The sequence below is a fragment of the Leptosomus discolor genome, chromosome 17 (assembly GCF_034619465.1).
Source record: "Leptosomus discolor isolate bLepDis1 chromosome 17, bLepDis1.hap2, whole genome shotgun sequence".
In the NCBI taxonomy this organism is placed as follows: Eukaryota; Metazoa; Chordata; class Aves; order Leptosomiformes; family Leptosomidae; genus Leptosomus; species Leptosomus discolor.
In genome coordinates this window covers 14,703,641-14,730,060 of record NC_141407.1, presented here as the reverse complement: position 1 = coordinate 14,730,060, position 26,420 = coordinate 14,703,641, and the positions used below count along the sequence as shown (strand labels likewise).

The 26,420-nt window shown below is 40.0% G+C and overlaps 1 protein-coding gene across 3 annotated transcripts; it reads right to left on the bottom strand.

Annotated features, from left to right (window-relative positions):
* Positions 1-940: 940 nt before the first annotated feature.
* OSBPL2 (oxysterol binding protein like 2) lies at positions 941-21,976 on the bottom strand. Of its 3 annotated transcripts, none has more exons than XM_009961084.2 (13): positions 21,846-21,976; positions 14,410-14,557; positions 14,089-14,164; positions 12,664-12,798; positions 11,513-11,610; positions 10,619-10,801; positions 8,355-8,462; positions 6,887-6,976; positions 6,118-6,241; positions 4,074-4,202; positions 3,184-3,307; positions 2,415-2,505; positions 941-1,166 (listed from the first exon to the last, which is right to left on the bottom strand). In XM_009961084.2, exons 1-13 carry the CDS (start codon positions 21,880-21,882, stop codon positions 1,064-1,066), a joined length of 1,446 nt encoding a protein of 481 aa, XP_009959386.1. In that variant the 5' UTR covers positions 21,883-21,976; the 3' UTR covers positions 941-1,063. The 3 variants fall into 3 exon arrangements, with proteins under 3 accessions (XP_009959386.1, XP_009959387.1, XP_086330843.1); XM_009961085.2 differs by having other exon boundaries at positions 14,410-14,521; XM_086474717.1 differs by lacking the exon at positions 21,846-21,976 and adding an exon at positions 17,741-17,783.
* Between the last annotated feature and the right edge of the window lie 4,444 nt (positions 21,977-26,420).

Genomic DNA, 26,420 nt, shown 5'->3' with positions numbered 1-26,420 from the left:
TTTTTGACATCACGTGCTCACAGAAAACTTGTAATAGGTGTAACTCTGCCAAAGCTTTAAATTGATTCTGCTTTTTCACAACGTACAAACCAGACATGACCTAATAATGAAAGACATGCAAACCAAAACCTCCCCAAAATATGAACTCGTGTGGATATACATACCAAAGTGCTTCCAAAGAAAAGTTCAGTCTAGAAGCATACATAGTGCCAAAGCTGCCAAAGGTAGTGCAGAAGATTGAAGCCTCCAAGTGGTAGCAAGCAATATATTTTACATTGTAACCACCTCTACGTTCCTGCAATTGCTTCTGAAACTTCTCAGGTTTTAGCAACAGCGTTTGACTTCAGAAAAAGCACATTTTTTTTAATGCACCCTTCCCTTCTAACGTACGCTTTATGTATACATTTAATGCTCACAGTGTCCAAAAGGTGTGAAGACTCTGTAACAGACACCTACAGTTTGAGGAGCTCAGGTTGGGGTTTGTTTCCCCCGAGTCTCTCGATTATTGAATCGCATTGAGAGAGGGGGGGCCCGGAGCTCCAGTCCCCACGTAGTGCTACATACCATGGAGTTCACATGCATCTCTGCCCGGGGAGCATCGCCAGGACTAGATTGGATCCTCTTGGTACCACGTTAGCTTTTCATCCCTGCTCAGAGTTCCAAAAACTTCAGATTCTTCACTATTGTACTAAGTAACAAGGATATTATCTCTATTTTATTTAAGTTACGTAGTTTTCAAGGATGTTATGTGCTCTACCGGATACAGCATATCTTCCTGACAAAGAAACTAGGGGGAAAAAAATGAAGAACCAAAGGTCCCTTTGAAAATTAGTGAAAATATGATGATTTCAGGTGCAGCTTTATGGAAAGAATGCAACAGTATTTAAATATTTGGCAATCCAACATTAGTGATAATGAAATCCTTGATTGTTGACTGATAGAATTTTTGTTAAAATTTACTTAGAAAAGCTGGTTTTTGCTATCGACAAAACCAGAGCAACTGGCTTGGAATGAAATCTAGTAACTAGATGTCCAGATGAGATGAGCAATCGGTTCTGTAATTTCAGTAAATGTCTGGACAGTCTGAGAAATTTCTATCAAAATAGCCACCTGAGTACAGCCAATCTGAAGTCCCAGTGTATGGGTTAGTGCCTTGATGAAACCATCTGTAAAAAACAAAACAAAACAAAACGAAAAAGAAAAAGGAAAGAAACAATAAAAGAAAAAAAGCAAACAAACAGAGTGAACAGTTATTAATAGGGGAAAAGAAAATTTGCTTCTTTCACAAAACATTGTAAAAACACCCTGGCATTTCTTACCAGAAAAAAAATTCTCAGGAAATATTCTGAATGTGAAAAAATAAGGCATTAAACTTCCTACATAATTATCACCACCTTGTAAAGCATCTTTTTTAATTTATTTTTTTTTTTACATAAAGTCAAGAAGGACTATGAAACGGACTTTTAAATTGCTGTCCTATTCCAAATAAAGATAACATTGATACTCTAGATGATATATTGATTATATATATTAATTTTTACTTTCAAAGAATGCCAAATCAGTTACACAATCCTTTTTGTAAACCTGTCCAAACAGGAATCAGTTTTGTTCTGTGGAGCTGCACTCTGCCCAGAACGTTAACAGATGCTCACTTTTTAGCCACGTTGACTGAAAACAATTGTATGTTCCCTGGAAGAGATTTTCAAAGGCATTAACTGGCATTAGCCTGTAGCTGCTCCTCCAGGCTTTCAGAAAAGAATGCTTTCTCTTCGGAATTTCATGAAATCATGGGAGCATCCCCAAGTTCTTGCCTTTGAAGGAAGCACCTGCAGTAACTGGCCGTGAGGGTACACTTGACTGCACAGCACTGGCTTCTGTGAAAAGCAACCAGCAGGAGCAGCAGCCAAATCACACGTTACTCCGTGGTGCATTCTGTGACTGAGCAGTCACTCGAATATTCCATCAACAAAACACTTTCTGAAGCAGCCAAGCCAAGAAGTCCCAAGAGCGTGAAAATAAAAGGCCCTAGAGGGCCACAACGTCTTACTCAACTGCCAAAAGCTGGACAGGAATGGGTTAAAGGAGAGATGAGACTTAACATTTTATTCATTCTGACAAAACCCACCTCTGTAGGTTTAAAAAACAAAACCCGAAAGAATCCAGCGTTACCACAGTGGTTAATTATGACAGGTTTCAGCATTTATTATTAGCTAATTTCTCCAGGACAAGTTATCAGCAATTTTGGCTTCCAACTACCGTACTTCACTGCTGACCCAGCAGATGCTTTAAGTGACACTACCCATTGTGCCGTCATGCAGGCAATCAGACACACACTGTCCTGACTAAAAACTTTTCAAGCAATGTACCGAACCGCTCCAAGGAGCGAACGCACGCCCAGCTTCCTTCCCCCTTACCGTGTGTGCCATTCCACTTCATCTTTCGCACGTTCCTTGCGAGCAGCTCTTTGTTTCTCTTCTAGTCTCTCTTTTTCTTTGCTAGCCACATCTACCAAACATTTCAAGAGAAATCGGTTACTTAGCAAACGAGAAACAAAAATGCAGAAAACACAGAAAAGACCACAGAGAAATAAAGCATAGTTCATTTAAGCAAGAGAAAGCATTTGCTGTACACAATCTCACTGAACAATATAAAACCTCAGGCAAGGAAAAACTAAAACTGTCATTTCAGAGAAGTGGCTACTACAAACACGGAGTCGACACTGAAATGTCAGTGTTTTATCTATCAGAAACACCACACCGAGACAGCAGGGAAGGACTAAGATTAGGCATAACAGTGATTTTTTTCACTATTGGCCATGTGTTTCTTCTGACAAACGCCAGAGCCACAGAGCATGTCTGTTCACCACATGTCTGTCCAGACAAACTCCAGAGCAGGAGAGCATGTCTGCCAGTTCCCTCCAGGTTAACAAACATGCAAATACGCCATAACGTGGCAAAGCAGCCTTGGGATCCACCTTGGACACGTTTGCCCTGCCAGACTTTTCTGGGAGAAAACAGACATCCTATGCTGTTCAAAGGCACGTTCGTTAGCACAGGACAGAAAGCGTTAAGGCTGCTCTGGGAATGAGAAGCTGAAGACAGCGTTCTTGCATCAACAGCCTCCCTTCAGTCATCCCTCTCAAAACTTACTAATGGGAAAATATTTCCTGCAGCAAACACATACCCATGTTTCCGTTTTCCATATTTCTGATATCTGGACGTAGCCGACAGTCAGTGGGAGCTAATATTGCTTCCATGCCCTTTTCTAGCTCATTGAGACTCACAGCAAAACTGGTGAAATTGTACATCTTAAAAGCAAATTAAAGATAACATACAAGTTATTTTGGCAAAGTGGTACTGGGTTTCCTGTACCGAATGGATACAACAGAACTTCCAAGAGAAATTACCGAGTCACCTTTCTCCCACGGGCTACCCTGAAAGCAAGGTTAGGTTCATACAAAACTAGTTTTTTTGGTTGGAAGGGAGGAACAAGAAAGGGTAGAAATGGGGATGGAAATCACAGCTTTCATTTTTGAAGCAGTGTTTGCTTCAGAGGATCAAGAGAGATTTTCGTCCATATCTAATATTTAACATCATGATTTTTATTAAAAAAAAAAAAAACCCACACAAACAACAAACACCCACACCTCAAGACCAAAAAATCTTGTTGAAACTACTGAAGTTAACATCCAGCTGCCCAGTTACCGCCTTTTTGGAAGCCTGTCTTTAAAAGCAGGGTCAGCAGACGGGAACACGCACCCGTATTTTAGCCACTCGCAGACAGGTTAACCTCAGACCCCAGGCTCACGCTGAGGCAGCTCGGTCAGAACACGCATTGTCAGTCAGAGCACGCATTCTTCCTACCACCTGCGACACAGCAGTGATGCCTGCAGCACAGGAACGAAGCAAACGGCTTGCTGTAGTGTCATTTAACTGCTGCAGCACCAACGGCCAGAGCCTGCCAGCACGCACGCTAAGGACAGACACTTCAACAGGGTTTCCCCTGAACGGGACTCATGTTCCCCTGGATACGTCATCAGGGACAGCAAAACACAGCCTGATTGAAACAGTTACCTGTGATGAGTTTGGTGGCCTACAATTTATTCTCCAAAGCAATTTACTGCCTGGTATGAACTGCACCGTGTCTTGAACCTCTGGCATATCATCAGCCTCATCATTTTCAGATTTAATAACATCTTCACTCTGAAACAGAGAGAACATTTGGCAGGGGAACAAAGGGAAATTGGACAGTTTCATCTAGAGTTCTACAGTGACTGGTGAAGAATTTGTTCAAATCTGAGATATTAAACACTCTCCTGTGCTTCTGCCTCACCACTCATGTTTGCTTTCCTCACTGTATACTGTTCCTCTCGTTTTTATCGTAAGGTCTTGCTCCTGATCTCTCTGAATAGTCTCCCACCACCTACGAATGTCTGTTTAAAAAAAATTAGTCATACTCAAGTAACATCTTTCAGAAGTCTTTTCTCTAGCTTCCCTCCTATCCCACCCCATTTCACCCAACGTGACTACTACTTCTTCAGGCTGAAATGAGTCAAGACTGCCATTTAAACCGGTTCCCGTAACGGCCTCAGACAGACAAACAGGGCACGCCTGCTTTTGGATATTGCTTCATCATTTGCAAAAGATTTGGATGGGCGATTAAAAAACCCGATGTGTCCTCGCTTCAGTCTGATTTCCAATTATCTAGACTCTAATAACTATTATCACTGCCAATGCGCTCCCTACGGAGACTTTGTACTTAAGTTCATAAATACCGTTTTTCCTTACAAGCTTCTTTGTTACCAGATGAACTGCTGTAACGTATATATAAAATCAAAGGCAGTATTCTTCAAGAGCTGCTCTCAGAATCTGAGAGAATATGACTGTCGTAGGACACAGGCAGCTACACGGTAGAATTTCAGAGGATTTTACCATGAGAAACCATTAAAACTACAACCAGAAGGGAAGTTTGAGGCAGTAACATCCTAGAGTGATACTAACACGGTTTTCTTCCCTCCCCTCACTCCCACCCTCTTTCTATTTTTTCTGCCCCCTCTGACATGGCTCATTTATTTTACTCAAAAACACCCGAAGAAGTTAAACAGGGCCTGTTTTATACACTAGAAAACAGCTCCATATGGTTAAGAGTCTAATTTCAGTCATTTGGTTTGAGTATTCATTATTTAAAAAGACTCTTTTAGACTGCTTTCCATGTCAACATCTGGTTTACTGTTAAGACAGTTCCCCATCTAAATATAGATTCAACAGGAAGGAAGGAAAGAAAGAGTTGATTTTCATAAGATGAACAGAACCTTATTATTTAAAAAAAAGAAGTCAAAATATAAGCCTGTACCATGATGGAGTCCAGAGCCAAAAGCAAGGCCTCTTGTTGCTCCAGATTCTTCTGATGTGACACTTTTTTCTGATGTACTTTTTAAAAAAGCTTTGGGCCTCTCAACATTAAGAGTGATTAGCTTCTGTTTAACTTGTCATTCTCATTCTCAATGAGCAACCAGGGTCTGCAAGACCCTGTCGACACCAGGAAACCCAACAGTCCTCTGCCGCACCGTGCAACATTTTGCATTTTCCACAGAACACCGAAGCTTTGGCAGAAACTTACCTGACAGCGCTTGCATGTGATGACAAAACCCTGCATGTTTCCAGACCCCTTTGCTGTCAAGGCTATCTGCACCAAATACTGAAATGCTGCATCTCCAAAAAGCATAACTGACTTAGAAAACATACTTACTGTTTTTTTTTTAAAGCCCAAATTCTAGTATTTTTACATCTGGAGTTGTCAGTAGAGCTACTTTCCTCGTTCAAGAACTGGACAACATCAGCTTGGGGGTTGGTATTTGATGACTTCTCTTTTACAAATCGCTGGCCAACGCCATTTCTATGAGCTCTCTCCAATACCAGCAGCTCACACAAAAGTCTACGCCAGTTCAAAGTGCAATCCCTTCTCATGGGACTTACACTGCCCGTCTCTGACCCCCACCGAAGACAGGGCGTTTTAACCCTGCGTTCACCACCCTCTCACCATTTCTGTAAAGAAGATGTTTTACTTTCACTTCTCATATTTCAGTATCTTTTCTTCCTAAAGAATCCTGAACCTTACCGGCTTCAATTTCTTCTGCTCACCACCTCTCTTTTCACTCTTTTTGTAAGTCTCATACGTAGTGGGATCAGTGCACCATAAGCATTCTGTCCACTTGCCGTAGATCACACACAACTTCTTTCTGCTGCAGGGAAAGCAAAGGAGACTTAGCTTCTGCTTCTAACAAAGCCTTCTACACCATGTCATGCAGATTCTGATCTATATTAAATACCCAGCTTCCTACTTTGTTCTCTTTCATGCTGCTTTGCAGATTTCTTAGAAGCCAGGTATTGGATAATGCAAAGAAAAGGCTTCAGCTTATTCCAGTCTTTCTGGCATTCAGTCCTGCAGAACACATCCTCATGACTTAAGCACATGCTCTTGCCACTGTTAAAATGAGCGCGGGTGCAATAAAGCCAGAAGTTTACAATACAGAGACTCAGAGTCACAAAACAGGTTTGGGTTTGATTAAAAATTTCTAATAACCATATCCTCATTATTTTAAACCGAAGACTGGAATTGTGACTGTGCAACAGTGAAATCAGTTGTGACTACTCTGCATTTTCCCCAGATACTTTTATTTCCAAAGACTGGACTACAGAGTTTTTCTAATAATAATTACAATTATCATCCTAGAATCAAGGGGTTTACTACTGACATAGAGAACAGAAACAGGTTACAACTGGCATTGCTAGCGACTTTGCAGTCACATCAGTTGTGGTCACTATGCCAGCAAAATAAATGCCACAGTGCTCACAAACAGAGAGGCCAAGAGGCTTTTATCACTTACTTTTTGTCCTGAATGTATCCCTCCACTCTGTGAAGCTCCTTCCCAAACAGTCCACACGGTTTAAAATTAAGGACACATTTATCTCCAGTACTGTAGAGGAAACAAGTACATGCTTAAAGAAGCAAGTCCCTAAACAGATTAGCAAGTTTACTTTTTTTACCTTATTTAGCTTTTCCCATATAGTTACCGTTAGCTGGGCACTAGTTATTTATATCATTTTTTTTCTTTAACTCTGGTTTATTATCTGACCAGGGCATTAAAAAAGGCACAAAAATTTCAAAATTCCACAGAAAGGACAAAAAAAGAAGTCAACGTGCAGACGAAGACATCAGCCTGTGAAAGCCAACTGAAAATGTGACCATGCTTCTCAGTTTCACGTATATCTAACTAAAATTTACCAAAAGAACTAGGAATAAAATGGAATGCAGTCTTGCATGCTACTTAACCCACACTATGAACACACCGTGTTTCAGATTAATATCTATTGACAGCTAATTGTCATGAGAAACAGCTTTTACAAGTGACCTATGCAGTAAAGTCTAGTTAAGTGCATTCAAGAGTTACCCCTAAATTGCCTATCAAAAATTCTGAACTAACCATTTTACAAACATAAACCAGCATTATTTGTTAGCAACTCCCTTGCATCAAGATGCACACATATGTAAATAACCTCCCCCGGTGAGGTACGAGGCCAAGCCTCTATGTCAAGCACAAAGCATACAGAGACCATCCTGGGTTTTTTGTGCCAACACAGGACACAGGATTGTAGATTTGATGCCATGAGAAGTACCAAAAGAGCAGCCCTGCTGGATTAAAGCTCCCATTTATCGACAGAAAAACAAGTGCAGAAGTAATACAATTTTCACAAAATTCTCTCCCTTATCATTACAGGAGGTTATTTATTTCATATAAGGTAAAAAGCTTTTATACAGGCAGTTGGCAGAGCGATTGACATTCTCTAAGTTCACATTATCCTACTCGGCAGTCGTTTTTCTGTGTCATAGCCTTAATTTATGACATTCCCTATAATCAAAACTAACGAGTGCCAAATCACAATCAACACGATGGAGGTCCACTGCAAGCCTCCAACAATTATTCCATTTAATGGTTCTGGAGTTAAATTTAATTTCTGTTCTCCGTCAATAGGGCTGAATTTGAATGAGTAACTCATAAATGTAAAATCTTTGTTTCCCATAAGCCACCTGGCCCTGTGCCTTTTCGTTAATATTATTATGATACTAAGCCCCGTCGAATGAACAGTTTGCATCTGTTGAAAGGGAAAAAAAAACAAAAAAAAACCCAAAAAAACCCAAAACCCTGCAACAAACCACCACCAAGATTTTGGACCTACAAAACAAAGCTTCCTGTGTAATCTGGCAAAAAAAAAAAATCAAAACTCTGCTTTGTAGCAGGAGTGACCGTGCACCAGTCCCTACAAGCCACCCCTCCGTTTCATGACTAGCATTACCTGTGATTTACAATTTCTACCGTTCCATATTGTTCTAACCACAGTTTACCAATAATTACATTATGTACACAACAGGTTGGATTTGTCCACGTGTAAGCTTCATTATGTCTGTAAAGAAAATAAGAGAAATACATCATTTCCTTGGGTTTGAGATGGAACATAAGCCTGTTTTCAAATCTGTTCATGGCAGGACAAAAATATTTAGCACTCCTATGAACAGCCAGCAGTTAACTTCAGAACAGAGAAGAAACAGACTTTTCTTTATAAGCCAACAATGTGTTGTATCTAAACATTAGTGCAAGTTAATACAGCGATACCCCCGTTATTTTTCTTCCTTCTTACAGAGCTGAAATACTAAGTTTTACAGCTGCTGTGCTTTTGATTACAAATTCCAGCCCAACATAAACAGCAGTCCAGGAATTCATCTTTTCATTTGCACTTTTAAAGCTGTATGTGATAAAACATAATACCCTCAGGAGAACCAGACCAACAAACTAACACCTAATAGTATCTTCTACTCAACTACTGCAGCAGCACCAAAAACTTCTTCCTAAAGCTCTTTCTTGTAAACCTCTACAAAGATGAGTCAACAGATTCCAAATCCTTAAAAGACATTAACATTTTGACCACTTTTAGAATAAATAACTGGGTTCCTCTTATCACCAGCTCAGCAGACCCAAAGCCATCTGTTCTCGCTCATCTTTCCATGCTGGTAAAAGAAATGCTGAAGTTACCTGGTTGGCAATCAACCAATCTTAGGAAAGCTTGCAAATTCTATTTTAAGACAAAAAAATACAGAAACAAGCAGCGTCCTCTTTGTAACAAATGCCTTGTACTTCCAGTGAGTATGGAGGGAACACTCCTATTTAATGTTTCCAACCGGCCTGTCATTTTCCAGCACAACGAAAAAACAGATCATTGAATTCTGACCATTTTCCACAGCAAATTGTCTTCAAGCATACTTTAGAACAATGACTGCTCTTCAAGTTGGGGAAAAAAATACCAGAACCCTCCAAATTCATCCCCCCCACCCTTAGCACGCAATTTTATTCATGAACTACTTGACACCAAAAGCTGTATAGCATAAAACAAAACACTCACGGCCGGTGGCTGATAAATTGAAACACTTAACTTGTGCTGGAGAAGTGAGGAAGAAGCGTGTTTTGTACTGCATGTTAGTCATAGTCACGGTTAACATAAACACAGTACTTAACGTTGACTTGCAATTTTGCTTCTTAAACAGTTACTTGTTCACTCAGGCCCTGAGCAGTTCTCAGACTACTCAAACCAACAGAATGGTATGAATCACAACACCGAAAGGCTCAAAATTTGATTTCAACTTCTGCCACTAACTTGAAGCGATTATTTAAAATAAATGCTTTAATCATTTATATTCCAGTTTAAATTTGTGCTCTGTAATTTGATTAGCCAAAGCAAGAATTTTAAAAGTCTTCTAAATAAAGGCTCTCTCTCAAGCAACGAGCTTTACTTCTGTCACGTCTTCATTCTACACTAACATAGTTCCTTCCACGTTCAGAAGAAATTTCCTCTATTTCCATCACCATTTATATCCAAGACCAGTTCATGCTTTTATAAGCTTCAGAAGACTGGATGCCAGCAGCTCGAAAATTAAATTACACTTTCAAAAGAAACTACAGGAAAAGCCAATGCTTGATATGGCAGGCAAGCTGACCCTTTATTGAAACCAAATGTCTAGAAATTTCATACGACAACATTTCAAAACAACCTCCGTTAGGCCTGAGGAAAGCTTTTATAAAAGCACCTCGAAGCATTCAATTGCAGAATACTTTTTCTGCAACTATTACCTAGTGCATCCTTGTGTCCTCCTTGGGAAAGCCCAAGGGTCTTTGTGCCACCAGGGCACAAATCAACTTATGGAAAGTCACATGATTTGTAAGAGACACATGCAATTAGAGACAAGCCAAGAGGCATTCTTGACTTCAACAGGAAGGTGATCATACAGAGGAAGCGTTAAACAGGTGACAAGGCAATCCTGCCAAGTTTCTCAGGTTCCCTCATCACACAGAAAGCTATTCTGGACGATGCAGTTCTTCCCACACAATCAAAACCAACAACAATATTTAAAGGCGAGACAAAATTAACGTGTAAATATCCTCTTACCACCTCTTCAGCAAGAGGTTTTCAGAGAATCACCTATGAAGAGCCAACAGAACAATTATCACCTATCTTTTTATTCAAGTAAATGTTAAGGAGACCAAAAGGTATTTATATCTCATACTCACTTCAGAAGCTCCAAAGTAATTGTTCCCCGAGGTTCCGCTTCTATACTTTTTCCCCAGAATTTTAGTTTGGGATAGATTGATCCATGAAAAATAAAGTCCTTATTGAGGCCTTCAGAATAAAATGCACTAATAGGCGGGTGGTGGCTGACTTGCTCAGATATAAACCTAAATCCTAAATCCTCTCTAGCAACAACAACAAAAAAAAGCATTAAACAGGAAATATTTTTTTTAATGTTACAAGATAAGAGTTGTTTGATACTTTAAAAAATTTTAACTATTTTTTTATTAAACTGAAGGCAAGACTTTTCCTTTTCTAGTCCCACGACACACTTAAGATTAACAAAATGAAAGAATTTGTACTCTGAACACTTTCTCTTTATACCCCAAACCAACCCACATTCAAACACCTGAATTACGTTCTACCCAGAAGGACATCTGAAGAAGTTTCACTGAAATAACTCATGAAAATACTGAAACTCTTTGGGCAGCAGCAGCAGGTCTGACTGAAAATTCTCTTCTCCGCTGCAGACATATCACTCATTTAAGAAAGCTGGAAGTCCTTCAGACCCTCCTCTATCTGACATGATCAGCAAAACATTATTTAAAGTAATTAATAGTGTCTGGTCAGGAAATGTCTTTGGTGGAAGAACATGGACCAGTTTTTCTCTGAATAATTCAAAGGATACTCTGCTTAAACCTAAAAAATTAAAGTATTAGCTTTTATAACAACTTCTCAAAGATTTTGAGATGGTTTGGGGAAAATAAAAATCTAAAATACATTTCTAAGTATAGAAAAAATTATTTATTTCATTGAATAAACAACAAAACTAGTATGAGAGTCTGCTACTTCAAGAACACAAATAGCCCCAGCTCCCAATTTAAAGTAATTAGTACCTGGTTAATTCATAAGTTTCTCCTAACAGCGGGTTAAACGGTTTGCCAGTTCTTTCCCACTGAGAAGCTACAGCAGAAACTGCAAAAGCAGCTACAGCCTATAAGCAAATTAAGAACACATTGTTATGAGAACAGTACATTAAAACTCTACATTTAATATATTATATTTGTTGCACATTACAGTATTTAATTATTCTTCCAAAAAGAGTGCTATATATCGCTTAAAGCCAAAACACTTGTAAGCCATAGGATAAATGATATGGAAAAATATAAGCAGTTAATAAGAATCTCATTTCCACAAGGAATTATTTTCTGTAGTAAATTTTGTCACATTATACTCTGCCCCATGCTTCTCCACCTACCTCTAAGAGAACAGCCTGGTTTCTTAAACTGGCTTTTCCCCCCATTTTGACTGTCCCCCACCCTCAGTTCGTTGGGAACAGTCTTGCTTTTCCTAGCATCAGGCAAGCATTGTTTCTACCACAGCTGAGATTTCTGGAGTCATACCAGCAGGTGCAAATGACACTTAGAAGCTCCTGCAGGCCGGTAAGTAGGAGTAGGGGTATGTATTACACAAACACAGAATACAAGATACACATTCCAGCTTCACTGAAGTAAAAACAGAGCTATGAGCACTACCAGTGTATCGCCTAGTTTCACCACATTCAGTTCCTTGTTGTGACACCAGCCAGGTACTAGATTCTACTCCCAACAGCAACCAGTTTTGAAGAAAAGAGTGGTAAAGCTTGTCTCTGTCACAGCAACTTTTCATCCAGTAACTTAAAGGTCACGGAGCCACTCAGCAAATCAATTTGGGGTGACTTAAAGCCAAGATTTCATCTTGACATAAAACCACAAAGAGTCGCAGTTAAAGCAGTCCTGAAAAGGGTTGAGGTCCTCGAGCATCGGCAGTTGTGGCACTGTCCTGCACTAGACTTTTGGCCAAAACTCTGTGCACAGCATCAAGTGCAAACGTGTCACAAATAGCCACTATGAAACAAGAAACTTGTCTTTACAGACAAATATGGACATTCTTATGATTGCCCCAGAGAAAGAAATACACTCAAGTGAGAAATTGTCTAAAAATGAAAGACTCTGGGAGAAAAAAACCCTCCTCCTCAACTAACCAGAAGGTGGTAGCTGTTGCTTACCTGCATTCTCTCCAGGGGGTCTGCATGACTACAAGCCTTATTAATGAGGTATATATGTTCCATATATTCTGTTATCCGTTGAAGGAAACTCAATGGCTCGTTGAAGACAATAGGCATTGTAATCTTAGACAGCTCCTAGGTAACAAAAGGAGAAGTTAATTTCATAGACACAACACTAAGTTAACAACTGACAACCGCAGTTAGTTTACTTATAGCATTCTTCAAAGACATTTGGCAAGCCTATAGTAGACCTCTCAAGTGCTGCAGGGGCTAGAAGTGCTGCAGAACCCTGCTAGCGATCTGGAAGAATAAACAACTTGAAAAATTGATCTGGCTAACCTAGTAAATTCAAGGACAATGTTACCTTCTGTTCTGCGGTCTACATAAAGCAGAAGAGGTAAAAACTTCCATAGATAGCAGCAACGATGTGCCAACCAGCTCATTACTGATATTTAAGTACCACGCATTCCTTTGAAATCCTCACATACCTATTCGCACAAAATCTAACTATTTTACTGCAGTAACCACAAATTATTTTTTGCAAGGAACAGTTGCATAAAGAATAGGATTCGAATAAGAAATTGTAGTGGCTTTATTTAAGCAACCTGATATTTGTGTCAGAATGTTTGTCATTTCGCATGTGGATACAAGACAGACAAGAAGTTGACACAGAGATTTCCAATTCCCCAGTTCCTTTACTAGATCTAAGCAAATCTGGCTGTTTAATTAAAAAGCTGCACTCATGACTGAGCACTAAAGCATCGTTTAAGCACTTAAAACTTAGTGGAAAGGAGAATGCCACCAGATGAAGTTAATGCAACATTTTGCTCACATTGTCACAGGCAGTAAGGAAAAAAAAGCTACCCCTAACTGACTGAACTTGATTTGGTCCAAGCAAGACATTCTAGTAGGTAGGTCGCTCATCCTAACAAAAGGCTTTTTGACAGTACAGCTGTATCTCCCAGATGACATAAGTTAAGCTAGTAGAAGGGTTCACTGACTTGTCCCTCGCATTCACAAAGGACTGTAGCAGTAGATCTAGACTGGATATGAATGTAAATGCTTAATGCTTCTCAAAAGCGGCTATGGCAGCAGGGCCCTCCAGTGCAGAACATCATTTCCACTTCTAGTAAGAATGAAGTCATCAAACGTGTAATTCTTAAAGGATTAAAAAAAGAAAACAACCCAGCAGTGATGGCCAACACCAATGCAAGCATCGGGGTCCTTCAACAACACAGAGCAATGTAAAGGTCTGTGTCTCCGAGTCCAAGAAAAAAGCTTGTGACCCAATTACATCACACCATTAACACCCCAAGCCCTACACTGGGCTCTCTAAGAAACTCTAACTTTTCTATCCCTTCAGTCAGATGAAAGCAATTTTTTGGCACAAACTGCTTAAATTATCGAGGGGGTAAGGTAACTTACCAGTCCAATGCATTTTTTTAATATGCTCCACACACTAAAATCACTTCTAGAAAACATTGGGGCGGGTAATGACGTCCTGTAATTGGAAAAACAACTGTCATTATCAGCCTCTTAAAAAATAAGTCATTTGCATTTGTAGGTATTGATGTAATTTACAAAGGAAGCAAGGCATTAACCTAGAGCTGACACAGGAAGCAGACAAGTGAAACGTCTCTTCAGTTCCAGAGAATTAACCTCTTTCAACGAGAACAGTAATCCCCCAAAAGATAATAAGCCAGCACGTACTCACGTCTCATTTACTGTGTAGTACTGTGTGTTTACCTGTGTCTCTTAATTCCATTTTCTTGAATCTCTGTCTCTCCATTGTGCTTTCCAGTCCTATTGCTTTGGTGTGGATCTAGATCAAGCATTTCTGCAACTTTATGATTTGCTTCTGAAAAGTCTCCTGAAGAATTGTCAGAATCAAAGCCTGTATAAAAACCGTAAGGCAATAGTTTTCTTAGGCACCTTATTATGCCACAGAGTGCCACTCACATTTCATAACTCTCACAGCGTAAGTACACTTATACCAGGTTATTTTATTTCAAAGAATATCAGTGAAAACCCTTTATTAAATGACCTAATTTCCAAGAGTATTTGGAGCCAAGTATTGCATTAGAATCAAGCATTCTCAACTAATTTTTCACACTGCTGAATATAAAACCAATTTCAAATCCTACAAGTTCTTCAGTAGCTCCTAAGCAGATTAGCTGCATTGTCTGTTCTTCAGATCTGCAGTGTGATTACAGTAATTTTGTTCAGTTACATAGTTTTCCTCAAAGACCTTCCAAAAAAAAATTAACTTAGCCTACTTATACTGCTAACAGGCAAGGGGGGGCGAGGGGGAGAGAAAAGGGCGATTTCACAATCCCGTGGCAAACATCCAGACTCCTAGAACAACAGAAATATAGGATCTCTAACTCCTTTTTGCCATCCATGTGGGCAGACCATGTAACGCATCCCTAACGGTTACGGCAAGAACCTGTGGACATCAAGACGAATCGTTCCCTGAGCTCCACAAGCGACCCAAAGCATGACCTACAGTAGGTGGCTCCATTTCCTATAACCCCATTCCATCCACTTGGGTAGATAGCTACCAGAAACTCGGCTGTAACTCAATGTCAACACCCCCAATATCAACATCCTTTGAACAGTTTTATCCATTAAAAAAGTTAAACCAACAGGAATCTACAGGAACACAAGATTTTGTAATCACGCAGCCCTAACTTGGACTAAACCAACAATCTGAGATTTTAGTCTAATGATCTTATTTTTTTAAGTCACACTACTTCCCCACACACACTTAGAACAACAACAATTTACTTTCGCATGTGCCTTTAAATAAGAAAATTGTAAAAACCATTTTATGCAGATCTACACACGCACACTCGGTCACGATCAACAGCAACAGGCCTCCTGTCCGTGCTGCTACACGGGCTGCAGGACAGCTGTTAACAACCAATAAGGACCAGTTGCGGCACCAACACAGAGCTCCCTAAAATGATGCATTAATACAATCCCTCTTCACAACTCTCATAGTATCACAACAGAGAGAGCACTGATCGCTCAGTGTAATAAAGGAACATTTTTGTTGAAAATCATTCAAAGAGCATTCAGTCCTTTCTGAGTGCCACAAGGGTCAATTCTTCATCAAGAACCACAAGATGACTTTAGTTTCCAGCTTCTGATTTACAAGTCAGAATCCAAGAGCAACATGAAAACACGTGTGTTTACCAGCACACAACTCTTGCCACAGTTTTAAGGAACACACTAACATCATTTTCGTCTTCCTTTCACTCCAGCTGTCACAACCTGGGCAACCACTTGCTTATGTGCTGACAGCTACCATCACACTCAGCTACAGCCTATCCCAAAGTCCAGCTGTGGGTACAGAAAGATTCCAAAATATTACAAAGCATGTAAACACTCTACTGGAGTAAAGAAATCCATTTTGGCGGAAATTATTTCAATTTTAAATAAAGTAAAATGTTGTGATCCTCTGTCATTAACTTTTTAAAAATAGAGTGTATCTATCACAAATAGTACCTCAACCTTTCTTTTTGTTAACATCTCCAACAGGGTGCTTTTACTTTATTAAAGCAATTCAGGCAAGGCACGTGTTCAGAAACAAAAAAGCTGCATTTTTTTCCAGAGATCAAGGCCATGACAGTAACGTTGAAACCTGCACAAGGAAGTTACCCCCGATATGAGTTTATTTGGTAAACAGCAGGTGTAATGGGTGATGTCATGTATTAGACAGTCTCCTACATTTTGATGTCACAAGCCTGTAATTATACAGCAATAACCACACCTTAGCAGTCTTAGTACTTAATGGGAAAGTATGATAGTCACATATATACTCAGGTCATTAAAACGAAGACTACTCTGAAACACCCCTCTTAAAATAAAGCACGTGCCTATCTTCAGTCAACCCACAACAAAATATTTATAATTTTAAAATGGCATTTCTAACCACACATTAGCTTTTTTTGGAACTTGTTACAGTAAAGAGAGATAGAAAAGGCAAGTACTGTAGGGTACAACAAAATAATTTTTATTACTTTGTCTGATGAAGTTGGAAAAAACAGATGAGCTTTCTGGTACATGTGCCCTCACCTAGAAAAGATGATCGTGCGCACACAACATAAGGAAGAGCATCACATTTAATGGGCACTTCAACGAGATAAGCACACCTAAAGTAAAGCTTCAGAACAGGAATAGTCAACTGGCTTACAGGGGAACAGGTATGGAAAACGTTACTGGAATTACAGTCTTTACATTGTACCTGAAATCTTGCAAACCCTATGAAACATTCATTGTTTTTATCCACTCTATTCTTTCTGGTTTTCCATGATTCAGAATTGTTTTGCCCTGTTCCAAACAGTACAATGGGAATTTAGATTCAGATAAATAAATGCCAATTCAAACAAGCGTCTTACATACAAACAATAAAAATTAAATCCCTGCTCCAGAAAAATAACATATACCAGAAGTGCAAAGTCTGCTTTGTCAGAGTGCACCTCCACCTAATTACTTTAAAAAAAACCCAACACACACACACACAAAAACCCCAAACCACTAGGGTGGGTACACAGCTGGATAATCTAGACTTTCAACTATACTTTCAACCTTTCCACTGGCTTGTCTACTTCAAGCCCATTGAGAAAGTTTTAAAAGCTGTTTCTCAATGAAGTTCTAAGTACTATAGCTTTGTGAAGAACTACCCGGAGAATGTTCTTCACGGAGGAAGTACTGATCTGGAATAAAACCAGTTTACTGAAATGATTTGTTGTGGTTTTTCTAAGTTACAAAAAGAGCCTTCCTCCAGCTGCCATGAGAGCCTTGAACTTGCAAAACTGAGGAGGCAAGTTTCACTCACAGGACAGTTTTCATAGTGAAAAGCCACTGGGAGCGAGGATAAAAATGGGGATTTAAAAGGGGGATAGAGGACCACACACAGAAATGTCAAAAATTAGCTTAATCAAAAACCCCAGCGTGTGTGTTAAGGGTGAAACAAAAGCTTATAAAAAGTCTTAAATTTTCGAAGTCAAGTACTTAAGTTGGGTGGCAACATTAATCTATTTCAAGAGCTTAAAAAAAAAAAGTGACTTGCCAGTAACTCTAGTTTTCTTAGCCTTCTTCTTCTTCTTCCACATCCTGCAAATAAAACGAGTCCACTCAGACTATGCTATACATCCACCTACGAAGGAGCAGAGGCGCACACTGTTCTACGAGTCTGGTACTAAGACACAAGACCGCCCCTTTCGTACAGTCAGCAACTTCCTTAAATACTAATTAAGCCTTGTCACTCAAGACTGAAAGGGAATCAAAACAGCAAGAGTTTTGACAACCTTCAGACCTAAAAAGGGCATAAGGAATAGGGATAAACAGACTGGAAGCATAGACAGCAAGTGAAGCAAGAGGTAATTGTTTCTTTGCCAGAAATTACCACTCCCCACTTCTCAAAACAAGCCCGTCTTCACCACCCCGAGCCATACGGCGCTGCTCCGACAGGAGGCAGGCTGGCCTTTCACAAGGTCTGCAGTACTTAAACAGTATGGCAGAATCTGCTGAATCAGTTTGATCCAGACATTATGAAAATATATAAATTTGGCAGCAGAGACCTCACTTCCTCCTCCCCAAGTGAAAGCAATAGTTTGCAGTGAACAACAGCCAAGCAATAGGAAACAGAAGGGCAACATCCTCACAAATACACCAGGCTGGATTAACCTCATGGACACAGAACAGACTTCCATGGAACTGCAGGTTAATATTTAAGAAGGCAAAACAATTCACGTTTGTCAAAAATAAATTACCCTGGTAACTAGCCAAGCATTTTCCTGCTCGGTGGCCATCCTTCCACAAAACAGTTTGGCAAACAGATATCTGACAGAGTTGATGAAGGCTACAGTTCCCACAGAGCAGAACCTGATGGCACAGTCTTTAACAAGTCTGTGATGAGATTAATAAACCCAGGGTAACACAGGCTAGAGGCAAGTAACCAAAGCTACATGCTCCCCGTCTCACACAAAATTTCAGAATCTAAAATTCCTCAAAGGATTGACCACTTTACCTGATCCAGTCTCAGAGACTACCTCTTGTGTTTGAGGAAAAGCAGATGCTGTGCTGTCAAGAATTAACTGAGACCACAGGTAACATTCCCACGAGATTCCCAAGGGCGGTACTCACTCACAAAGTAAGGATGTCAAGTGTGCAACTAATCAGCAATGCTAATAACCTCTGAATGCAAAGAAACTTCTCTCCATGGAAGCTCTTTACCAGTCACTAACTCGATTCATCACCTATGTAACACAGTCCATCCTGCACATTTACAAGTGTAATCATCATCCAGTCAGGGTCAAACCATCTGCCAGGAGGATGATTCCCAACCACCCAGCATGCATTTCCACCACGTGAGCGTGTCTTTTAGACGTGATGGGGACAGCATCAGTAGCAGGAAACTTCTCGGCCAAAGAGATGAAATCCACCACAACAAAATCCAGGGGTCTCCTTAGGATAGATTCATGTTCGAGAAGTGGATGTCACCAATTAATAACTACAGAAAAATCGTGGCTTCCTCAAGGAGTGAACTCCTAGTATCTTGAAGGGAGCAGCATACTACTGGGGCTGCTGCTGAGACTGCTGCAGAATTGTAAAGCGTAACTTCCCATGGAGTTCAAGCCTGGTTTGCTACTTATAGGGGACAAACCACAGCACCCAATTACTAAAATCAGTGAATTTGTGGGAACACATTGCAGCTCTCTCTGGGGAAACCAGGGCCCAGGACTCTGGGGGAGTAAGAGGAGAAGAGTATGGCGTACATGCTGTTTTCATCTCAACACAGAGCTAAGACACAGCTGGAGAATGTGCTTGTTCCTGGTAGTCATGTCCCAATCCTAGAATAAGAGCAGAACAAGCACATGCCTAAAGGTGGCTTCTGCCCATCTACTGATCTGACCTAAAGGAAGGAGAGTATCCTTCAAAAGAACAGCCTGAGGAGTCTGCCACAGACATTTATTTTTTTTTTTTAAATCAAAATCTGGAAGCCCAAATGCTGAAGTTTTCACTGTGGAACCTGAAAACTTACCCTGGCTCAGAAAGGACTTTGATTCTGAACTTGATCTCCTGGAAGCACTAGGTCTACACCTACCATGTCCAGACAATCCAAAAACTAAGAGATAGGCAGGCACAATCAGGACCCATTTGAACCTAAAAAATTTAGCAAAGCACCATCTGAAAGATACACAGTCCAGGGTGCTAACAGAAACAAAGAGCTGCTACAGGCATCAGAACACGAACGCAGAAAGACCTATTTACTGTTGTTCTTAGCATCACATTTACGTATGACCTGGACAAGACACAGCTACAAAGAAGTAGGTCTAGTCTTCACTAGGTTTGTGCAAGTAATCCATCAGCATCTTGTAAAGCATCTAGCTGGAGAAAGACATTGAGCACCTGTCTTTAAAGACAGCCCCAAGGAACAAAGAAACTGAAACAAACTATTCCAAACCTAGCACTCCTCTTAAACTAAGTACCTGTGGGGCATGCTCTGGGGCAAGAGATATAAGGGGAAAAGTTCCACTTCATTTAGCTCCTGGAGTGGCTGCTGCAGACCAAACAGCCTCCATCAGAAGAGGGCTGTGCTGAGGGCCTATAAAGACATCAGATCTTTTGCTTAGAAACTTCTCTCCTGCCATCACATCCCTCCCTGTGGAAGAATAAGATTAGGACAGGACAAGGAGTGCTCACAGAAGCGATGCACAGCATCCCACTTCTGAGTAGAGCCAGCCAGGACTGCAAGGTACAAGAACGTCTCACGCACAATACCTCAGAGGTCATTACCACCTGGAGCACTTGCAGGCAGGATATCTGTTTTGAAGCTGAGGAAAAGGAAAAAAGAAGAGGAAAGAGGACAAAACCAGAGCGTTCAAACGCAGATGACTCAAACACTGAGGCTGTGTTTTTCTGCAGCAAGAGGCAAAGGAACGCATCAACATCAAAGCTGTACAACACAGACCTCATACTTAGAGGCACATTTCTGTTCACCTTTCAGTTGGAAAAAAAAAAAAATCTAGTTCATTTATGGCCATGGTCCTGAGCTCTTGGAATTGAAAGGTTACTAAAGACATGCAGGAACAATTCATTGGGTTTTCAAGATTTTTATGGTACAACGATTTGGTTTTACAGACAAATTTGGAGTACGAGTCCCTATCACTCCTAGCTAGCACGAATGCAATCCAAATTTCCTTCTCTGTGACATAATTGTGACAAGTCCTATACAGCCCACTGTCAGTCACGTTGCTTCACCCAGCCCCCTCTGTTTACTCCTCATATGAACTGCCAACCAACCGTGTCTAAGTCTACCTTACGCACTTGTATCTACCATGTTACTTCCATTCCTTCAGCTTTCAAGCTTCCCATTTTCTCTTTTCATTCCCATGATCCTACATTAAGCACTCTACACTCACCACTGCCAGCATTTCTCATTTCACCTCTGTTATAGGATTTCTGAGGAGATATTTAAGTGGAAGACTTTAAAATTGTTTGACAACTTTAAAGGGATTTCTTTTTTTTTTTTTATTAAAATACTTCAAGCATTTTATTTCACCACTAAAACCATGTAAGACTCTTATAAATAACCATTCATCCTTATTAGTTCAAAGAAAAGTACTATTTGATACACTGCTCAAGTGTGAAGCAATTCATGTTTGCTTTTCTAGAAACAACACTGGATTGCAATGACTTTTGTCTCCCTATCTTGAAAGCACATTTCTACAGTAATTTGTTTCTGACTAGAAAAAAATTTTCTACTTCAGTTCTTCAGGATTAGTTTTCCATTAAAATCAAGAAATTAATAAAATAACAATAACCCACAGATGACATTTCACCTTTCAAGGGGTCTTAAAAGCATTATTTCTCAAGCTGCTATTAAATTACCTGCATTTCACAGAAAATGAATGCGAGACTTGGCCACTAAAGGACTGTTACGGTGATAAAATCATAGCCAGCATCAAGCTTTAATAAAAAAAACCCCTAACTTCCAAGTCTGAACCTGAATTATAGTTCTTCCTTTCTTCTTTTCAGAAGATAGCACTACAAGGTTACCAACAGCAGTTTATTTTTGATTTGTTAACAGCAATACGTTACCAGCCCTTCACCACACACACAATGCAGTTTATAGCTTTTTTTTTTTCCTTGGCACTATGCCCATCACTCACCCGTAACGGCATCATAAAACTCTTCTTCACTATTCATCCTTCAGTGTGAAATCTCTGTACAGCCAGTCCAGCTTCCTCTAATGCATCGTTGAACTTGATTTAGAGATTAAGTATCTGTGTGCTGTCCAAGTCTTCTCTTGCAAATACCCAGCTGCTTTAGATGATCTATTTGTCAAGACAGGGAAACAGAATTAGCAACTTTCACATTTCTTACGTGCACAAACACGCACACTTGACAAATACTAATTTTCTTATTTCTTCCCATGGTAAAAGATGGATTTTTGCATTGACAAGGAAACAGCCTTCGTTGATACCAAAGTCATTCTGAAGATGAATACTACCTACCACAAGAACAGCTGATGTATTTACTATGCCACACTTCTCTCTATATAAAATACATCATATATATTACTGTAAAATACATCTTATTTATCGCAAGTTGTATTTCAGGCAAGTACAGCTAGGAGCGGCGAACTGAAGGAAGAAAAGAGACAGCTGGAAAAAGAAAAATTCTCCTCTTCAGCAAGAGGATAAGCCTTACCACATCCTTAATCAAGAAAGCTGGGAACAAGAAAGAACCTTATATCTCAAAACCTCACTCTTGCATAAAAACGTTGGGCCCCACTGCACATCATGCACTCAGTGCCTACTGACCATTAGAGCAGCTTTGTCAGGCTACTGCTACAAACTCTTGAAGAGATAACTGGAGATTTTTCCCTCTACAGGGAGAGTGTAAAGGAACAAAAAACTTTTTTTCTCAGTAAAGCCAAGCACGCTGCAAATAACTTACAGATTTATGAAGCATTCCAGCTCTACTTTATGGATAGACTAAATGAGATTTTTTCCAGATGGTTGGCAATGGCGTAACGTAAACATTTTTACTTTACCCAATTTTAGTCTAAGGAGAATATTGAGAAAATTTGTTTCCACTCTTACAAATATTCATCAGGTACCAATGACGAGCCAAGTGCACAATGATAAACGAGAGCATTGCAATAGTATCGATATCTCCTCCAAAACAACCTCAATCTGTCAGTCTCAATTTCTTATGATCCTTGAAGATCCTGCTGCTTTTGTGACAGGAGTTTTTCCAGAGTAATTATAACTTGCACAGTTCCATTCCAATTAAGAGAAACAAAGCCAGAAGCGCACTCTACTCCTAGCAGAAGAGCTTGCCATGTTTGAAGCAATTTCCTTCTTCCTCTCTGCAAGAAATCAAACTCCAAGATTCTTCCTGTGTTTCAAATCTTTACACCTCACTACCCAGAACAAAAGCTATCTGACTGTCTCACACACATACAGTCCTTCCAACTCTCCATTCAGAAGGAGGTAAAATAGCCTATTTTGCAACCCATCTAAGTTAATGAATGTAGCATTTGCTTTGAAGTGTCATGTCTGGCAAGGCCAGGTATTTCAGTTTGGCACCTTTCCCTTAGGAACTCCCTATTTCCTTGCCACTATAGGATTTTGTATCAATCTCTGCATCATGGTGAGTATCTCAGCTTCCACATCATCTCCAGCAATTTCTTATTTACAAGTCCTCACCTCCACAAGGACAAAACTTTTTACAGCTGCTTCTCTTGACCTCCGCTACAGTGCTGTTGCAACTGCTCTCAGCTGGATGATAGCTTCCTTTGCGTTTTCCTGTGCTGTTTTCCAATCAAGAGACTATTAAACCTTCTTCAGCTTTCTTGCTCATCAGCCACAAGTTTCTGACTTACTTTTGTCAAAGTGCTGCATTCTCCTAGGCAAGGATGCAACAGCTCAAAACATTAACAGATCAGATACATGAGTGCCTGAAGACTTCCAGTGCAAGGCTATCAGCAAGTGCTCTGTTTGCATAAGGGAAGGACCAGCAGCTTCACTTCAAAAAGACACAGGCAGTTCAGGCCACTAGCAACCACGGCAGCAGTTAGCTCAGATTTCTGGGTGAACTAAACAGCACTGATAACATTGTTCCATAAATCTGTACCGTAAGTACAAGTCAGTGTACCTATCCCTGTGTTAGCTTGCCTAGCAGAAGCCAGGCCTTGACTCTGTGAAAAAAAATAAAAATGCTCGTTCATACCAAAGCTGCTGTCAGTCTTAAGAGTTTCTCCAAACTTTCCAGCTCCAACAGCAATATATCTGGAAGTATCTCTTCCAAGGTCTCCAAATATTTCATATCTTTGCAGAAAATCTGTCCTTGAGGTTGCAACTATGTAAACCTTTCAATGGGGACGGAAAGAGAGAATCCAAAGAAAACTATTGCTACAGAAAACAGGAACTCGACATCTCAGGACAACCGCTCACCCCAGCAGCCACTATCACCACACTGGAGTAACTCCACTAGTTTGCCAAAAAAGAAGTTACGTTAGAGGGCTTCTTTAACCCCTCAAGGTACGGTGTCCTTGAAGATGCAAGACATTTATGGTTTCACTTGGCTGCAAGTATTGCATCCCTCTAGCAAAACAGCAGCCGTTATTTCCAGAAGAAAACTTGTATATGTACAAGATGTACAGAAGATACAGACTTCTCGTGATCAGCACTACAATTCCCTCATTTTCTCCGTGTTTTGTTGCATCTTCCCTTTTTATGTTTAGTCTCTATTTTTTATTTAAGCTCTTCCAGCAGGACTATCCTATTGTTACATACAGCTCACGTGGTGGGATTCTGTTCTGAAACAGCCTTCTATCTATCTGCAACACAAAAAGGAAAAAAAAAAAAAAAAAGAGCTAGTTCAAAACCCACCCCCGTTCAGTTCAAACGCAAAGAACACACTTCCTCAGGGTCCCTATCCAAACACAGCCATGTTATACAGCAGCTGGCAAGCTTCAGAGATGATGCTTCGTAACAGCAACCCCAGTACGCTAGTCTCGTGGAACAGGCACTAAGAAATAAAAATTATGACTTAAAAAATTGTCAGTTATCTTATCAAGAGCCTTAACCAAGGTCATGCAGATGAATGACAATTTCTCCTCTCCCCTCTCCTGCACAATAATAGTTGCATTACAAAAGGACTTGTGAAGTGGAACTACACCACACAGCATGCAGTTTCACTATAAAGACAAAGAAGCTTTTCTATAAGAACACTCATCAAGTAAAAATACAGTAACTAGAACCTAGACTTGAGTTAACTGAAAGCAAGAGATATGCTGTGTCCTCCTGATACGCACCTCACAGCACACCTTAAGTTCACTGCTACTTGAAAAGAAAAGTTCAGTCATATCCCTGTAAGTTATACACAAGCTTTGAAACTATTACCTAAAGAACAAAATATTCATGGAAGTCACTTTAAATAATGGTCAGCAATTCTCCTAAGGTGCCAGGAGCATTTTTAAAAGGAATAACCCAACGTTCATATCACTTCTTTTACATTCACTTCTTTTATTTAGCAAAGATTAACGTGAATGTGCATGTAGATGAACACACAACGATAACAACATTTAGCTTTCATGAGCCAAAAAGCTAGGATTAAGTCCTTTTCTCTTACTAAAAGCAACAGCAAAAAGTTACTTTCAACTAGGTTGAAATGTCAGAAGAGAAGAATATCCTATTTGCTTCATGTTCGGCATTTCTAGTCTGTATTTCCTCCTCCATGTCCATGACGTACCCAACAGAATTCACTTACACACTAGCCACTGTAGTTAACAGCTTTTATCAACATTGCCATTCAAGGAAGGGTGCAATAACCCTGCATCAGACAGACCTTCAGCAGCTTGGGACCAAGTACCATCCTGGAAAACCCTTCATAAAGCATAAACATCATATCATGCTCACATCTTTTAGTCCTACAGTGTAGAAGAAACACAAGGTATATTTAGATATTTTCTTACATACACAGGAATCACTAGGAATCTAACAAACAATCCAATAGTTTTCCATACAGGACTTCACTCACTCTGTGTTGCAGAAAACACTGCGTCAGCAATCAGGGTTTGCTGGTTTACACGTTGAAATTATCTCAGTGGGCTTCACTCTAACAGCCAGTGCTAAAGGGCTGGGCCCGGGTACTCAAGGCACAGACACCCTGAAAGGTGCTGTTGCCTGGGGATTGCAGCCCAGCTGCACTGCTACACTGATGACCAAAGACAGACTGTATATAATTCATTTTATAAATAACAGGAAAAAGCTGCAAGTAAAGGCATCTTAAGAGAACTGGAAATCTGTAATTTAATGACAACAACACACCCTTGACCACAAGCAGCCCAGATTTTGTGGTTTCTCAAGATAAGCGACAAAGCTCATCTATCTCCTCATATTTTAAGGCTATGGATTGGTATATACTAATCAGATTTACTATGGAATTTGTGCGCATGAATAAACACTGCCACATTTATTTTTATAATAGATTGATTTCCCTACAGGAGAGAAGCTATTTTTGAAGCTCAAACTGAAAGACAACAGATAGAAACATCCAAAAAAGGTACAATACCCATCACAACAGCACAACTTCCTAACTGGCCGGTAAATCTGTACTGCAAGCTGCATTATCTTACACTTTGCTCCGATAAATTCTCTGTACTAGGTTGTAAAGAACACTCGTGATACGATTTTACTCTTTGAAATTGCATTTAAAGTAAGTGCCAAAGCAAT

Coding starts and splice junctions, on each gene's coding strand:
- OSBPL2 (XM_086474717.1), bottom strand. CDS start 17,783: ATGTGGAAGAAGAAGAAGAAGGCTAAGAAAACTAGAGTTACTG. Junction 12,799..14,088: donor TAAAAAAATGCATTGGACTG/GTAAGTTACCTT, acceptor TTTGTTACCTAG/GAGCTGTCTAAGATTACAAT. Junction 3,308..4,073: donor GGCCACCAAACTCATCACAG/GTAACTGTTTCA, acceptor TTTGCTTTTAAG/ATGTACAATTTCACCAGTTT.